Below are 18,256 nucleotides of genomic sequence, written 5' to 3'. Positions count from 1 at the left end.
CTGGGAGGGACTGGGAAGGGACGGGAGGGGGACTGGGGGGCACTGGGAGGGACTGGGAAGGGACTGGAGGGGACTGGGAGGGGGACTGGAGGGGACTGGGGGGCACTGGGAGGGACTGGGAGGGCCTGGGAAGGAACTGGAGGGGGACTGGGAGGCACTGGAAGGGAACGGGAGGGGGACTGGGGGGCACTGGGAAGGGACTGGAGGGGACTGGGCACTGGGGGTGACTGGGAGGGAGTCTGGGGAGGACGGGGAGTACTGGGAGGCACCGGGAGGGCTGACGAGGCACGAGGGGGGGATGGGGGGGTGACAGGGGGTGACAGGGGGTGATGGGGTGACACGAGGGGTGACGGGGGGTGATGGGGGTGACATGAGGGGTGACACGAGGGGTGATGGGGGGTGACACGGGGTGATGGGGTGACACAAGGGGTGACATGGGACGTTGGGGGTGACACGAGGGGTGACAGGGGGTGACACGGGGCGATGGGGTGACACAAGGGGTGACACGGGGCGATGGGGGTGACATGAGGGGTGACATGGGGCGATGGGGGTGACACGAGGGGTGACAGGGGGTGATGGGGGTGACACAAGGGGTGACACGAGGGGTGACGGGGGGGTGACACCGGGCAATGGGGTGACACGAGGGGTGACGGGGGGTGACACGGGGCGATGAGGGTGACATGAGGGGTGACATGGGGCGATGGGGGTGACATGAGGGGTGACACAGGGCGATGGGGGTGACACGAGGGGTGACAGGGGGTGATGGGGGTCACACGAGGAGTGACGGGGGTTACACGGGGCAATGGGGTGACACAAGGGGTGACACGGGGCGATGAGGGTGACATGAGGGGTGACATGGGGCGATGGGGGTGACACGAGGGGTGACACAGGGCGATGGGGGTGACACGAGGGGTGACGGGGTGATGGGGGTGACACGAGGAGTGACGGGGGTGACACGGGGCAATGGGGTGACACAAGGGGTGACATGGGGCGATGGAGGTGACACGAGGGGTGACAGGGGGTGGCAGGGGGCGATGGGGGTGACACGAGGGGTGACAGGGGGTGGCAGGGGGCGATGGGGGTGACACGAGGGGTGACAGGGGGTGATGGGGGTAACACGAGGAGTGACAGGGGGTGTCACGGGGCGATGGAGGTGACACGAGGGGTGACGGGGTGGCAGGGGGTGATGGGGGTGACACGAGGGGTGACGGGGTGACACAGGGCGATGGGGGTGACACGAGGGGTGACAGGGGGTGGCAGGGGGCGATGGGGGTGACACGAGGAGTGACAGGGGGTGACACGGGGCGATGGGGGTGACACGAGGGGTGACAGGGGGTGACAGGCGGTGCCACCGCAGACGGTGGTGGCGGAGGTGACGTCGGCGCGGCCCCTGGGGACCCTCCTGCTGCTGCGGCTGTGGAAGGAGCCGCTGGTGTCCCTCGTCCCCGACCGCTGGTTCTGCGCCCGTGTCACCGTCACCGGGCCCCTGGGGGACGGGGACGACGAGGGGGGCGATGACGACGGGGACGGTGACGATGGGGACGATGGGGACACCCCCAGGGCCACCTTCCCCTGCTACCGCTGGCTGGAGAGCGGCTGCCTGGAGCTGCGGGAGGGCACCGGTACGGGGACATGGGGGGACATGGGGACACGGGGGGACATGGGGACATGGGGGGACATGGGGGGACACGGGGACATGGGGACACCATGGGGACATGGGGGGACATGGGGACACGGGGGGACATGGGGGGACACGGGGACATGGGGACACCATGGGGACATGGGGGGACACATGGGGACATGGGGACACCATGGGGACATGGGGGGACATGGGGACACCATGGGGACATGGGGGGACACGGGGGGACACGGGGACATGGGGGGACATGGGGACACCGTGGGGACATGGGGGGACACAGGGGGACATGGGGACACCATGGGGACATGGGGACATGGGGGGACATGGGGACACCATGGGGACATGGGGACACATGGGGACATGGGGACATGGGGACACCATGGGAACATGGGGACACATGGGGACACATGGGGACATGGGGACATGGGGACACCATGGGAACATGGGGACATGGGGGGACATGGGGACATGGGGACACCACGGGGACATGGGGACACATGGGGACACCATGGGGACATGGGGGGACACAGGGGGACACAGGGACATGGGGATACATGGGGACATGTGGACACAGGGGGACATGGGGACACCATGGGGACAAAAGGACATGATGGGGACACCATGGGGACATGGGGGACACGGGCACATGTGAAGACATGTGGGGACATGGGGACATCAGGGGACGTGGGGACACCATGGGGACGTGGGGACACATGGGGACACCGTGGAGATGTGCAGGCATGGAGACATGGGGGACAAGGGGACACATGGGGATGGGGGGACATGGGGGGACATGGGGACATGGGGGGACATGGGGACAAGAGGACACCATGGGGACACGGGGACACCATGGAGTCACATGGGGACAGGACGACCCCATGGGAACATGGGGGCATGGGGACACCGTGGGGACATGAAGACACGAGACCATGGGGACACCATGGGGACACCGTGGGGACACCAAGGGACACCGTGGGGACACCATGGGGACACCAAGGGACACCAAGGGACATTGTGGGGACACCAAGGGACACTGTGGGGACACCAAGGGACACTATGGGGACACCAAAGGACACTGTGGGGACACCGTGGGGATACCATGGGACACCATGGGGACACCAAGGGACACTGTGGGGACACCGTGGGGACATGGGACAAGGGGGACAGGAGGGATATGGGGGACATGGGGACATCTGGGGACACCATGGGGACACCTGTGACTCCCATCATCTGCTGTGATGTGGGGAGTGGGAGCACTGGGAGGGAACTGGAGGCACTGGGGGGGGCTGTGTCACGTGTGCCCGTGTCCCTTGTGTCCCCCCCATGTCCCCGTGTCCCCCCCGTGTCCCCCCGTGTCCCCGTGTCCCCCCGTGTCCCCGTGTCCCCCAGCCCGGACGCCGCGCGGGGCCGCCTGGGAGCCGCGGCTGCTGCAGCAGCGCCAGGAGGAGCGGAGGGAGCGGGAGGAGGCCTTCCAGTACGGACTGGGAGCACTGGGAGGGGACTGGGAGGGGACTGGGAGGGGACTGGGAGGACTGGGGGGGCACTGGGAAGGGACTAGGAGGGGATTGGGAGGACTGGGGGAGGACTGGGAGGGTGCTGGGATCACTGGGAGGGGACTGGGAGGGTGCTGGGAGGACTTGGGGGGGACTGGGAGGGGACTGGGAGGAGTGGAGGAGGACTGGGAGGGGACTGGGATCACTGAGAGGGGACTGGGAGGGCACTGGGAGGCACTGGAGGCTTACTGGGAGGCACTGGGAGGTTACTGGGAGCACTGGGAGGTCACTGGGAGGCACTGGAGGCTTACTGGGAGGCACTGGGAGGTTACTGGGAGGCACTGGGACGTCACTGGGAGCACTGGGAGGTCACTGGGAGGCACTGGAGGCTTACTGGGAGGCACTGGGAGGTTACTGGGAGCACTGGGAGGGCACTGGGAGGCACTGGAGGCTTACTGGGAGGCACTGGGAGGTTACTGGGAGCACTGGGAGGTCACTGGGAGGCACTGGAGGCTTACTGGGAGGCACTGGGACCTCACTGGGAGCACTGGGAGGTCACTGGGAGGCACTGGAGGCTTACTGGGAGGCACTGGGAGGTTACTGGGAGCACTGGGAGGTCACTGGGAGGCACTGGAGGCTTACTGGGAGGCACTGGGAGGTTACTGGGAGGCACTGGGACGTCACTGGGAGCACTGGGAGGTCACTGGGAGGCACTGGAGGCTTACTGGGAGGCACTGGGACGTCACTGGGAGCACTGGGAGGGCACTGGGAGGCACTGGAGGCTTACTGGGAGGCACTGGGAGGTTACTGGGAGCACTGGGAGGTCACTGGGAGGCACTGGAGGCTTACTGGGAGGCACTGGGAGCTTACTGGGAGCACTGGGAGCAGCACCCATGTGTCGTCCCCCCCCCCCAGGTGGGCGCCCTACTCCCCGGGGTGGCCCTGGCGGCTGCGGGCGCTGTCCCCCGCCCTCTGTCCATGGCCACCCCCACCCCCACCCCCACCGCCATCGTCATCATCGTCATCGTCCCCGTCCCCGGGGGGGGCCCCCCCCCCGCAGCTGCCCCCCAGCCTGGCCTTTCCCCTGGGACACCGCGCCAGCATGGCCGCCCGCGCTGCCGCCGCGTCAGTGTCACCGTCACCACCCCCCCCCCGCGTCGTGTCCCCCCCAAGGGTCCCCAAGTGTCCTGGCCACTGCCCCGCCCTGTCCCCACTCGTCACCCACCTCTGTCCCCCCCTCTCCTTGTCCCCTCCGTGTCCTGTGTCTCCCTATCCCCATGTCCCCCCCTCCATGTCCCCATGTCCCCCCCCGTGTCCCCCGTGTCCCCATGTCCCCATCTCCCATGTCTTCATGGTGTCCCCATGGTGACCCCATGTCCCACATCCCCCTGTCCCCATTTCCCCTCCATGTCCCCATGTCCCCCATGTCCCCACACCCCCTGGTGTCCCCATGCCCATGGCCCATGTCCCCATGATGTCCCCATGGTGTCCCCATGCCCATGTCCCATGTCCCCATGGTGTCCCCATGGTGTCCCCATGGTGTCCCCATGTCCTCATGGTGTCCCCATGCCCTCATGGTGTCCCCATGGTGTCCCCATGGTGTCCCCATGATGTCCCCATGCCCTCATGGTGTCCCCATGCCCATGTCCCATGTCCCCATGGTGTCCCCATACCCCCATGGTGTCCCCATGCCCATGTCCCATGTCCCTATGATGTCCCCATGTCCTCATGGAGTCCCCCTGGTGTCCCCATGCCCTCATGGTGTCCCCATGCCCATGTCCCATGTCCCCATGGTGTCCCCATGCCCTCATGGTGTCCCCAAGCCCATGTTCCATGTCCCCCTGGTCTCCCCATGTCCCCATGGTGTCCCCATGCCCAAGTCCCATGTTCCCATGGTGTCCCCATGGTGTCCCCATGATGTCCCCATGCCCATGGCCCATGTCCCCATGGTGTCCCCATATCCCCATGGTGTCCCCATATCCCCATGGTGTCCCCATGCCCATGTCCCATGTCCCCATGATGTCCCCATGTCCTCATAGTGTCCCCATGGTGTCCCCATGGTGTCCCCATATCCCCATGGTGTCCCCATGCCCATGGCCCATGTCCCCATGATGTCCCCATGTCCTCATAGTGTCCCCATGGTGTCCCCATGGTGTCCCCATATCCCCATGGTGTCCCCATGCCCATGGCCCATGTCCCCATGGTGTCCCCATATCCCCATGGTGTCCCCATGCCCATGTCCCATGTCCCTATGATGTCCCCATGTCCTCATGGAGTCCCCCTGGTGTCCCCATGCCTTCATGGTGTCCCCATGCCCATGTCCCATGTCCCCATGGTGTCCCCATACCCCCATGGTGTCCCCATGCCCATGTCCCATGTCCCCATGGTGTCCCCATACCCCCACGGTGTCCCCATGCCCATGTCCCATGTCCCCATGGTGTCCCCATGTCCCCCTGGTCTCCCCATGTCCCCATGGTCTCCCCATGGTGTCCCCATGATGTCCCCATGCCCTCATGGTGTCCCCATGCCCATGTCCCATGTCCCCATGGTGTCCCCATACCCCCATGGTGTCCCCATGCCCATGTCCCATGTCCCCATGGTGTCCCCATGTCCCCATGGTGTCCCCATACCCCCATGGTGTCCCCATGCCCATGTCCCATGTCCCTCTGGTATCCCCATGTCCCCATAGTGTCCCCATGCCCATGTCCCATGTCCCCATGGTGTCCCCATATCCTCATGGTGTCCCCATGGTGTCCCCATGCCCTTATGGTGTCCCCATGCCCATGTCCCATGTCCCCGTGGTGTCCCCATGTCCTCATAGTGTCCCCGTGGTGTCCCCATGGTGTCCCCATATCCCCATGGTGTCCCCATGCCCATGTCCCATGTCCCCGTGGTGTCCCCATGTCCTCATGGTGTCCCCATGGTGTCCCCCTGGTGTCCCCATGTCCCCGTGGTGTCCCCGTGGTGTCCCCATGGTGTCCCCATACCCCCATGATGTCCCCATGCCCACGTCCCATGTCCCCATGGTGTCCCCATGGTGTCCCCATGCCCTCATCGTGTCCCCATGCCCATGTCCCATGTCCTCCTGGTGTCCCCATGTCCTCCTGGTGTCCCCATGGTGTCCCCCTGGTGTCCCTATGTCCCCGTGGTGTCCCCGTGGTGTCCCCATGGTGTCCCCATACCCCCATGGTGTCCCCATGCCCACGTCCCATGTCCCCATGGTGTCCCCATGGTGTCCCCCTGGTGTCCCCATGTCCCCTGTCCCCTGTCCCCAGCCAGGTCCGGGTGCGGCTCCGGGGGCTTCGCTGCGGTGGCTCCTGGCGCAGCTTCGAGGACATCAGGGAGGCGCTGGGGGGGCCCGGGACCCCCATCAGCGGTGGGTGCCCCTCCCCCACACCGGGGGGACCCCGGGGTCCGGGTGGGAGGGACATGGGGGGACCCAGGCGTCTGGGGGGGACCCAGGGGTCCAGGGGGGGACCCAGGCGTCTGGGATTTGGGGGGACCCAGGCATTTGGGGGGGACCCAGGGGTCCAGGGGGGGACCCAGGCATCTGGGATTTGGGGGGACCCAGGCGTTTGGGGGGGACCCAGGGGTCTGGGGGGGACCCAGGCATCTAGGATTTGGGGGGACCCAGGCATTTGGGGGGGACCCAGGGATCCAGGGGGGGACCCAGGTGGCCGGGTGTGGGGGTATCCAGGATTTGGGGGACCCAGGGGTCCGGGGGGGACCCAGGCTTCTGGGATTTGGGGGGACCCAGGCGTTTGGGGGGGACCCAGGGGTCCGGGGGGGGACCCAGGCGTCTGGGATTTGGGGGGACCCAGGCATTTGGGGGGGACCCAGAGGTCCAGGGGGGGACCCAGGCGTCTGGGATTTGGGGGGACCCAGGCATTTGGGGGGGACCCAGGGGTCCAGGGGGGGACCCAGGCGTCTGGGATTTGGGGGGACCCAGGCGTTTGGGGGGGACCCAGGGATCTGGGAGGGGAACCCAGGCACCCGGGTGTGGGGGTGTCCAGGATTTGGGGGACCCAGGGGTCCAGGGGGGGACCCAGGCGGCCGGGTGTGGGGGTGTCCAGGATTTGGGGGACCCAGGAGTCCAGGGGGGGACCCAGGCGCCCGGGTGTGGGGGTGTCCAGGATTTGGGGGACCCAGGCGCCCGCCCCCCCCAGAGTACGTGGTGCAGCACTGGCAGGACGACGCCTTTTTCGGGGAGCAGTACCTGAACGGGGTGAACCCCGTCCTGCTGCGCCGCTGCTCCCGCCTGCCCCCCAACTTCCCTGTCACCCCCCCCATGGTGGCACCCAGCCTGGGCCCCGCCACCTGCCTGCAGCGGGAGATGGAGGTGAGGGACCCCCGGGGTGGGGGACCCCGGTGTCCGGGGAGGGGTGGGGGGGGGGTCTGGGGGACCCCGGCCTCTGGGGAGGGGTGGGGGGGTCTGGGGGACCCCGGCATCCAGGGCGGGGTGGGGGTCTGGGGGGTCCTGGGGACCCCAAGTGGGGTGGGGGCACCCAGGTGTTCAGGGAGGGGTGGGGGGTCCCAGGCATATGGGGGACCCCAGTGTCCGGGATGGGGTGGGGGTCATGGGGACCCCAAGTGGGGTGGGGGGGACCCAGGTGTCCAGGGAGGGGTGGGGGGTCCCAGGCATATGGGGGACCCCAGTGTCCAGGATGGGATGGGGGCACCCAGGGGTCCAGGGTAGGGTGGGGGTCCTGGGGGTCTGGGGGACCCTGGCATCCGGGGCAAGGTGGGGGTCCGGGGGGTCCTGGGGACCCCAAGTGGGGTGGGGGCACCCAGGTGTCCAGGGAGGGGTGGGGGTCCTGGGTGTTTGGGGGACCCCAGTGTCCGGGATGGGGTGGGGGTCATGGGGACCCCAAGTGGGGTGGGGGCACCCAGGTGTCCAGGGAGGGGTGGGGGTCCCAGGCATACAGGGGACCCCAGTGTCCGGGATGGGGTGGGGGTCCCGGGGGTCCGGGTGACCCAGGCTCCCTGGGCGGGGGGGGGGGCCACCCAGGTGTCCAGGACACCCAAAAGTCTGAGGGACCCCAGTGTTTGGGGGGACCCAAGCATCGAGGTGGGGTGGGGGGACCCCCGCATTTTGGGGGGGGGGGGGGGTGACACACCCCGGCGCGGGGGGCACCCATGGTTCGGGGGGCACCCACTGGCGTCCGGGCGTGCAGGGGGGGCGCCTCTTCCTGGCCGACTACGCGCTGCTGGAGGGGCTCCCCACGGGGCGCCCCGGGGGGGACCCCCAGTTCCTGGCCGCCCCCCTCTGCCTGCTCTGGCTCAGCCCCCGCCGGCAGCTCCTGCCCATCGCCATCCAGGTACGGGTGGCCCCGGCCCTCTGCCCCGTGTCCCCGTGTCCCCGTGTCCCCTTGTCCCCTTGTCCCCGTGTCCCCGTGTCCCCATGTCCCCGTGTCCCCATGTCCCCATGTCCCTGTGTCCCCATGTCCCTCTGGTGTCCCCATGTCCCCGTGTCCCTGTGTCCCTCTGTCTCTCTGTCCCCATGTCCCCTTGTCCCCTTGTCCCTGTGTCCCCATGTCCCCATGTCCCTCTGTCCTTGTGTCCCCGTGTCCCCATGTCCCCATGTCCCCGTGTCCCCATGTCCCTGTGTCCCCATGTCCTCGTGTCCCTGTGTCCCTGTGTCCCTGTGTCCCCATGTCCCCATGTCCCTGTGTCCCCATGTCCCCTTGTCCCCGTGTCCCCGTGTCCCTGTGTCCCCGTGTCCCCGTGTCCCCATGTCCCCATGTCCCCGTGTCCCCGTGTCCCTGTGTCCTTGTGTCCCCATGTCCCTCTGGTGTCCCCATGTCCCCATGTCCCCATGTCCCCATGTCCCTGTGTCCCCATGTCCCCTTGTCCCCGTGTCCCCGTGTCCCTGTGTCCCCGTGTCCCCGTGTCCCCATGTCCCCGTGTCCCCGTGTCCCCGTGTCCCTGTGTCCTTGTGTCCCCATGTCCCTCTGGTGTCCCCATGTCCCCATGTCCCCATGTCCCCGTGTCCCTCTGTCCCTGTGTCCCCATGTCCCCATGTCCCTGTGACCATATGTCCCTGTGTTTCCATGTCCCCATGTCCCTCTGTCCCTGTGTCCCCATGTCCCCATGTCCCCATGTATGTCACCATGTCCCTGTGTCCCCATGTCCCCTGTGTGTCCCCGTGTCCCTGTGTCCCTCTGTCCCTGTGTCCCCATGTCCCCATGTCCTCGTGTCCCTGTCCCTGTGTCCCCATGTCCCATATCTCCATGTCCCCAATCCTCATGTCCCCTTGTCCCCACATGCCCATGTCCCCATGTCCCTATGTCCCTGTGTCCCCATGTCCCCCTGTCCCCTTGTCCCTCATCCCCATGTCCCCCTGTCTCCATGGCCCATGTCCCCATCTCCCTTTGTCCCTATGTCCCCATGTGTCCCCGTACCCTGATGTCCCCCCACGTCCCATGTCCCCATATCCCCATGTCCCCCATGCCCCTCATTGTCCCCATGTCTCATGGCCCCTATGTCCCCATGTCCCCATCGTGACCCCATGATGTCCTCTTGTCCCCATGTGTCTCCATGTCCACAAGTCCCCATGGTGTCCTCTTGTCCCCATGTGTCCCCATGGTGTCCCCATGTGTCCCCACATCCCCATGGTGTCCTCTTGTCCCCATGTGTCCCCATGGTGTCCCCATGTGTCCCCACATCCCTGTGGTGTCCTCTTGTCCCCATGTCCCCTTATCCACATGTGCCCCCATGTATCTCCATGTCCCCATGGTGTCCCCTTGTCCCCATGTCCCCATGTCCATATGGTGTCCTCTTGTCCCCACGTGTCCCCATGTCCCCATGGTGTCCTTTTGTCCCCATGTCCCTCATCCCCATGCCGCCATATCCCCATGTGCCCCCATGGTGTCCCCATGTCCATATGGTGTCCTCTTGTCCCCATGTGTCCCCATGTCCCTCCATGTCCCCATGTCCCCATATCCCCATGTTCTTTTGTCCCCATGTCCCATGTCCCCATGTCCCCCTGCTCCCCATGTGTCCCCATGTCCCCATGGTGTCCCCATGGTGTCCCCATGTCCCCATGTGTCCCCATGTCCCCATGGTGTCCCTTTGTCCCCATTAGTCCCCTTGTTCCCCTGGTCCCCATGTCCCCATGGTGTCCCCATGGTGTCCCCATGTCCCCATGTGTCCCCATGTCCCCCTGCTCCCCATGTGTCCCCATGTCCCCATGGTGTCCCCATGTCCCCATGTGTCCCCTGGTCCCCATTAGTCCCCTTGTTCCCCTGGTCCCCATGTCCCCATGGTGTCCCCATGTCCCCATGTCCCCATGGTGTCCCCATCTCCCCATGTGTCCCCATGTCCCCATGGTGTCCCCTTGTCCCCATGTGTCCCCATGTCCCTCTTCCCACATCCCCTTGTCCCCATGTCCCCCCGCCGTCCCCGCTGACCCCCGCTGTCCCCCCCAGCTGTCCCAGCGCCCCGGCCCCGAGGCGCCCATCTTCCTGCCGGGGGATGGGCCCTGGGGGTGGGCGCTGGCCAAGCTGTGGGTGCGGGGCGCCCACTTCACCCTGCACGAGGTGGTCACCCACCTGCTGCAGAGCCACTTCCTGGGGGAGACCTTCGCCACGGCCACCCACCGCCTGCCCGCCTGCCACCCCGTGCACCAGGTACCCCAAAACCGCACCCCAAAACTGCACCCCAAAACCGCACCCCAAAATCGCACCCCAAAACTGCACCCCAAATCCTGCACCCCAAATCCTGCACCCCCAAACCTTCGCCCTGGCCACCCATCGCCTGCCCGCCTGCCACCCCGTGCACCAGGTACCCCAAAACTGCACCCCAAAACCGCACCCCAAAACTGCACCCCCAAACCGCACCCCAAAACTGCACCCCCAAACCTTGCACCCCAAGTTCTGCACCCCAAATTCTGTACCCCAAAACTGCACCCCAAAACTGCACCCCCAAACCTTCCCCCGGCCACTCACCTCCTGCCACCCCCCCCCAGGTACCCCGAAACCCTGCACCCCAAACCTGCGCCCCCAGCCCAGACTCTGACCGTGCCCCCCCCAAATGTGTCTCGGTGCCCCCCCACATCCCCGTGCACCCCGAAACCTGAAGGTCCCCTCCCCGTCCCCAGCCCATGGGGGCTGCCTCCCCCTGTCCCATGTCCCTGTCCCCCCGTCCACATCCATGTCCCCATGTCCCCCCCATGTCCCCCATGAACCCATATTGCCGTGTCCCATGTCCCATGTCCCATGTCCCCATGTCCCATGTCCCATGTCCCCATGTCCCCATCACCCACATGTCCCATGTCCCATGTCCCCATGTCCCATGTCCCCCGGTGTCCCACGTCCCCCAAGTCCCCATATCCCCATGTCCCCATGTCCCCATCACCCACATGTCCCATGTCCCCTGTCCCCATGTCCCCATGTCCCATGTCCTCATGTCCCATGTCCCCATCACCCACATGTCCCATGTCCCCATGTCCTCCATGTCCCATGTCCCCCGGTGTCCCATGTCCCCCAAGTCCCCATATCCCCATGTCCCATGTCCCCATGTCCCCATCACCCACATGTCCCATGTCCCCATGTCCTCCATGTCCCATGTCCCCCGGTGTCCCATGTCCCCCAAGTCCCCATATCCCCATGTCCCATGTCCCCATGTCCCCATCACCCACATGTCCCATGTCCCCATGTCCTCCATGTCCCATGTCCCCCGGTGTCCCATGTCCCCCAAGTCCCCATATCCCCATGTCCCATGTCCCCATGTCCCCATCACCCACATGTCCCATGTCCCCATGTCCTCCATGTCCCATGTCCCCCGGTGTCCCATGTCCCCCAAGTCCCCATATCCCCATGTCCAATGTCCCCATGTCCCCATCACCCACATGTCCCACGTCCGCATGTCTCATGTCCTCATGTCCCATGTCCCCATCACCCACATATCCCATGTCCCATGTCCCCATCACCCACATATCCCATGTCCCATGTCCCATGTCCCCATGTCCCCATGTCCCATGTCCCCATATCCCCCAAGTCCCCACATCCCCATGTCCAATGTCCCCATGTCCCCATGTCCTCCATGTCCCGATGTCCCATGTCCCCATGTCCCATATTCCAAGCCCCATATCCCCATGTTCCGTGTTCCCATCACCCACGTCCAATGTCCCCCCACGTCCCATGTCCCCAATGTCCCCTGTTCCATGTGCGATGTCCCCATGTCCCCATGTCTCAAGTCCCATATCCCATGCCCCCATTGCCCACATGTCCCCATGTCCCAATTCCCAATGTCCCATGTCCCCATCGCTCACATGTCCCATGTCCCCATGTCCCATGTCCCCATTGCCCCCATGTCCAATGTCCCCAACGTCCTGTGTCCCATGTCCCCATGTCTCCATGTCCCCCATGTCCCATGTCCCAATATCCCATGTCCCATATCCCCATTGCCCACATGTCCAATGCCCCCATGCCCCCATATCCCCATATCCCCATGTCCCACGTCCCATATCCCCATGTCCCCATGTCCCCACGTCCCATATCCCCATGTCCCCATGTCCCCATGTCCCCATGTCCCCATGTCCCCATGTGTCCCCAGCTTCTGCTGCCCCACTGCCGCTACACCTTCCACATCAACATTTTGGCCCGGGAGACGCTGCTCAACCCCGGGGGGATCATCGACCAGGTCAGCCAGACGCCTGGGTCCCCCCCTGGTGGCACCCGGACACCTGGGTCCCCCTTGGTGGCACCTGGACGCCTGGGTCCCCCCCTGGTGGCACCCGGACACCTGGGTCCCTGTGGTGGCACCCGGACACCTGGGTCCCCCCCTGGTGGCACCCGGACGCCTGGGTCCCTGTGGTGGCACCCGGACACCTGGGTCCCCCCCTGGTGGCACCCGGACGCCTGGGTCCCCCTTGGTGGCACCTGGATGCCTGGGTCCCCCCTGGTGGCACCCGGACACCTGGGTCCCCCTTGGTGGCACCTGGACGCCTGGGCCCCCCCTGGTGGCACCCGGACGCCTGGGTCCCCCTTGGTGGCACCCGGACGCCTGGGTCCCCCCTGGTGGCACCCGGACGCCTGGGTCCCCCTTGGTGGCACCTGGACGCCTGGGTCCCTGTGGTGGCACCCGGACGCCTGGGTCCCCCTTGGTGGCACCCGGACACCTGGGTCCCTGTGGTGGCACCCGGACGCCTGGGTCCCCCTTGGTGGCACCTGGACGCCTGGGTCCCTGTGGTGGCACCCGGACGCCTGGGTCCCCCTTGGTGGCACCTGGACGCCTGGGTCCCTGTGGTGGCACCCGGACGCCTGGGTCCCCCTTGGTGGCACCTGGACGCCTGGGTCCCTGTGGTGGCACCCGGACGCCTGGGTCCCCCTTGGTGGCACCCGGACGCCTGGGTCCCTGTGGTGGCACCCGGACGCCTGGGTCCCCCTTGGTGGCACCCGGACGCCTGGGTCCCCCCCTGGTGGCACCCGGACGCCTGGGTCCCCCTTGGTGGCACCTGGACGCCTGGGTCCCTGTGGTGGCACCCGGACGCCTGGGTCCCCCTTGGTGGCACCCGGACACCTGGGTCCCCCTTGGTGGCACCTGGACGCCTGGGTCCCTGTGGTGGCACCTGGACACCTGGGTCCCCCCTGGTGGCACCCGGACACCTGGGTCCCCCTTGGTGGCACCTGGATGCCTGGGTCCTTCCTGGTGGCACCCGGACACCTGGGTCCCCCTTGGTGGCACCTGGACGCCTGGGTCCCCCCTGGTGGCACCCGGACACCTGGGTCCCCCTTGGTGGCACCTGAACGCCTGGGTCCCCCCTGGTGGCACCCGGACGCCTGGGTCCCCCTTGGTGGCACCTGGACGCCTGGGTCCCCCCTGGTGGCACCCGGACGCCTGGGTCCCCCTTGGTGGCACCTGGACGCCTGGGTCCCCCCCTGGTGGCACCCGGACACCTGGGTCCCCCTTGGTGGCACCTGGACGCCTGGGTCCCCCCTGGTGGCACCCGGACACCTGGGTCCCCCTTGGTGGCACCTGGACGCCTGGGTCCCCTTGGTGGCACCCGGACGCCTGGGTCCCCCCTGGTGGCACCCGGACGCCTGGGTCCCCCTTGGTGGCACCTGGACGCCTGGGTCCCCCCTGGTGGCACCCGGATGCCTGGGTCCCCCTTGGTGGCACCTGGACACCTGGGTCCCCCCCTGGTGGCACCCGGACGCCTGGGTCCCCCTTGGTGGCACCTGGACACCTGGGTCCCCCCCTGGTGGCACCCGGACGCCTGGGTCCCCCTTGGTGGCACCTGGATACCTGGGTCCCCCCTGGTGGCACCCGGACACCTGGGTCCCCCTTGGTGGCACCTGGACACCTGGGTCCCTGTGGTGGCACCCGGACGCCTGGGTCCCCCTTGGTGGCACCTGGACGCCTGGGTCCCTGTGGTGGCACCTGGACGCCTGGGTCCCCCTTGGTGGCACCCGGACACCTGGGTCCTCCTTGGTGGCACCTGGACGCCTGGGTCCCTGTGGTGGCACCTGGACGCCTGGGTCCCTGTGGTGGCACCCGGACGCCTGGGTCCCCCTTGGTGGCACCCGGACACCTGGGTCCCCCTTGGTGGCACCTGGACGCCTGGGTCCCTGTGGTGGCACCCGGACGCCTGGGTCCCCCTTGGTGGCACCTGGACGCCTGGGTTCCCCCTGGTGGCACCCGGACGCCTGGGTCCCCCTTGGTGGCACCTGGATGCCTGGGTCCCTCTTGGTGGCACCCAGACGCCTGGGTCCCCCTTGGTGGCACCTGGACGCCTGGGTCCCTGTGGTAGCACCTGGACGCCTGGGTCCTCCAGGGGGAATTGGGGTGCGGGGTGGGGGAGAGGATGGAGGACACTGAGGGGTGGCGGTGTCCCCAGGCCACGGCCGTGGGGCGGGAGGGGACACTGGAGCTGGTGGCCCGGGGGACGGCAGCGCTGACCTACACGGAGCTGTGTGTCCCCGATGACCTGGAGCACCGTGGGGTCACCGACATCCCCAACTACTACTACCGTGATGACGCCCTGGAGATCTGGGGGGCCATCGAGAGGTGGGGTGGGGGGCGTGGGGGTGGGATGTGGGGTGGGGGCATGGGGTGGGGACATGGTGGTGGGGACGTGGACATGGGGACAACAGGGATGGGGCCATGGGGATGGGATTTGGGGTGGGGACAAGGGGTGGGGACATGGGGTGGGGACATGGTGGTGAGGACGTGGGCATGGGGCCAACAGGGATGGGGCCATGGGGATGGGATTTGGGGTGGGGACAAGGGGTGGGGACATGGGGTGGGGACATGGTGGTGGGGACGTGGGCATGGGGCCAACAGGGATGGGGCCATGGGGACGGGATTTGGGGTGGGGACTTGGTGGTGGGGACGTGGACATGGGGACAACAGGGATGGGGCCATGGGGATGGGATTTGGGGTGGGGACAAGGGGTGGGGACATGGGGTGGGGACATGGTGGTGAGGACGTGGGCATGGGGCCAACAGGGATGGGGCCATGGGGACGGGATTTGGGGTGGGGACATGGGGTGGGGACATGGTGGTGGGGACGTGGGCATGGGGACAACAGGGATGGGGACAACAGGGATGGGGCCATGGGGATGGGATTTGGGGTGGGGACAAGGGGTGGGGACATGGGGTGGGGACATGGTGGTGGGGACGTGGGCATGGGGACAACAGGGATGGGGCCATGGGGACGGGATTTGGGGTGGGGACATGGTGGTGGGGACATGGGCATGGGGACAATAGGGATGGGGACAACAGGGATGGGGCCATGGGGATGGGATTTGGGGTGGGGACATGGAGATGGGGACATGGTAGTGGGGACGTGGACGTGGGGCCAACAGGGATGGGGCCATGGGGATGGGATGTGGGGGTGGGACATGGAGGTGGGGACATGGGGGTGGGGACATGGGCATGGGGCCAACAGGGATGGGGCCATGGAGATGGGATGTGGGGGGTGGGACATGGAGGTGGGGACATGGGGATGGGGACAACAGGGATGGGGACATCAGTGATGGGGGCAACAAAGATGGGGACATGGGGATGGGGATGACGAGCATGGAGGCAACAGGGTTGGGGAGCGGGGGACAGGGACCTGCAGGGATGGGAGCTGCTGGGGGTGACGCCGGGACAGTGGGCACGGCCCTGTCCCCATGTCACACTCGTGTCCTTGTGGTGGCCCAGCTTAGTGGAGGGGATTGTGGCTCTCTACTACCCTGAGGACAGCGACGTGGCTGAGGACCACGAGCTCCAGGACTGGGTGGGCGAGATCTTCACCTATGCTGTCCTGGGCAACGAGAAGACGGGTAGGGGGCCTGGTGACGGTCACAGTGGTGGTTACGGCCATGGTGATGGTCATGTCCATGGTCATGGTCACATCATGGTGATGATCATGCATGGTGATGGTGATCATCATGGCCATCGTCATGGTCACACCACAGTAATGGTTATGATGATGGTGATGGTTGTGGTCACATCATGGTGGCGGTTGTGGTCGTGGTCACGTCATAGTCGTGCTCATGGCCATGGTCACATTGTGGTCATGGTCACACCACAGTGATGGTGACAGCTGTGGTCATGGCTGGTGTTGGCCATGGTCATGCCACAATCATGGCCATGACCACAATCACTGTTAGAGCCATGGTGTCACATCACAGTCATGGCCACCATCATGGTCATTGTCATGATCATGGCCATGCCATGGTCATGGCCATGGTCATAGCCAGACTTGTAACATGGCATGGGCATGGTCGTGGTCATGGCCACGGCATGGGATGGACATGGTCATGGTCACGGTCATGGTCACGGTCAAGACATGGGATGGACATGGTCATGGTCATGGTCATGGTCATGGTCATGGTCATGGTCATGGTCACGGTCAAGACATGGGATGGGCATGGTCATGGTCATGGTCATGGTCACGGTCAAGACATGGGATGGGCATGGTCATACCACGAGCTGAGCACGTGATGGTCACGGTTATGCCATGCCTGTGCCAGGTGGTGGGTTGGTGGGAGCATGGAGCACTGGTGGGGGCTGCCCGTGGGGGGGGTGAGGTCATTGCTGACCTCATGCTGCCCCCCCCCAGGCTTCCCCTCGAAGCTCTGCAGCCGCCCCGAGCTGGTGAAGTTCGTCACCATGATCATCTTCTGCTGCTCCGCCCGGCACGCTGCTGTCAACAGCGGCCAGGTGGCACTTGGGGGGACGTGGGGACACGGGGGAACACGGGGGAACATGGGGGGACACAGGGGAACTTGGAGGGTGGAGAGATGCAAGCACCCGTGTAGGGCTCAGGGGTGGCCGTGGAGCCACCTTGGTGGCACCTGGGGGGACCTGGGGACATGGGGGGTGGTGGAAAGACGCAAGCGCCCATGTAGGGCTCGGAGGTGGCCATGGAGCCACCTTGGTGGCACCTGGGGGGACATGGGGACACGTGGGAGGTGGAAAGACCCAAGTGCCCATGCAGGGCTCAAAGGTGGCCACAGAGCCACCTTGGTGGCCACAGGGGATGTGACAAGCACCCGAGTGGCCGCAGTGGGACCCAGGTGACCCCGGGGGGAGGTTGGGGGGCCCGACACCTGGGTTCCCCCGCTGACCCCCCCCCCCCCATCCCAGTACGACTACGCCGCCTGGATGCCCAACACGCCGGGGACGCTGCGGCGGCCACCACCGCGGAGGAAGGAGGAGGCCACCGCCGAGCTGCTGCTGGAGACCCTCCCATCCCCCGATGCCACCGGCGCCCTCCTGGCCCTGCTCAGTGTCGTCAGCTACGAGGGTGGCGAGCCGGTGAGGGGGGACCCAGGGGTCCGGGTGGGCACCCACTCCCCCGCCCCGGGGACCCAGGCATGCGGGTGGGGTCCCCAAGAGAACCCAGGCATGGAGGTGGCCACCCCATGACCCCCAAGGGGACGTTTGGCTGGGGGCCCTCCACATGTCCCCCATGGCGTTTGGGACCCCCATGACACCCCCTCGACCCCCAGCGGCCGCTGGGCTCCCGCACCCAGGAGCCCTTCAGTGGGGCAGCCCCACGGCGGCTCCTGGGCGCCTTCCGGCGTCGCCTGGCCGCCATCTCCCACCGCATCCAGCAGCGCAACGAGGGGCTGGCGCTGCCCTACCCCTACCTCGACCCCGCCTGCGTCCAGGAAAGTGTCTCCATCTGA

The 18,256-nt window shown here is 66.7% G+C and overlaps 1 protein-coding gene across 1 annotated transcript; it reads left to right on the top strand.

The window, feature by feature from the left end:
• The first annotated feature begins 1,147 nt into the window (after positions 1–1,147).
• LOC142077478 (hydroperoxide isomerase ALOXE3-like) lies at positions 1,148–18,256 on the top strand. The gene is made up of 14 exons (XM_075139446.1): positions 1,148–1,153; positions 1,358–1,622; positions 3,029–3,113; positions 4,048–4,257; positions 6,408–6,508; positions 7,299–7,471; positions 8,307–8,450; positions 10,560–10,760; positions 12,688–12,774; positions 14,972–15,141; positions 16,281–16,402; positions 17,185–17,285; positions 17,712–17,882; positions 18,077–18,256. Exons 1-14 carry the CDS (start codon positions 1,148–1,150, stop codon positions 18,254–18,256), a joined length of 2,016 nt encoding a protein of 671 aa, XP_074995547.1.

Source organism: Calonectris borealis, unplaced genomic scaffold (assembly GCF_964195595.1).
Source record: "Calonectris borealis unplaced genomic scaffold, bCalBor7.hap1.2 HAP1_SCAFFOLD_266, whole genome shotgun sequence".
Taxonomy (NCBI): Eukaryota; Metazoa; Chordata; class Aves; order Procellariiformes; family Procellariidae; genus Calonectris; species Calonectris borealis.
Note: the sequence above shows the minus strand (reverse complement) of the source record. Positions and strands in the feature narration are given on the sequence as shown.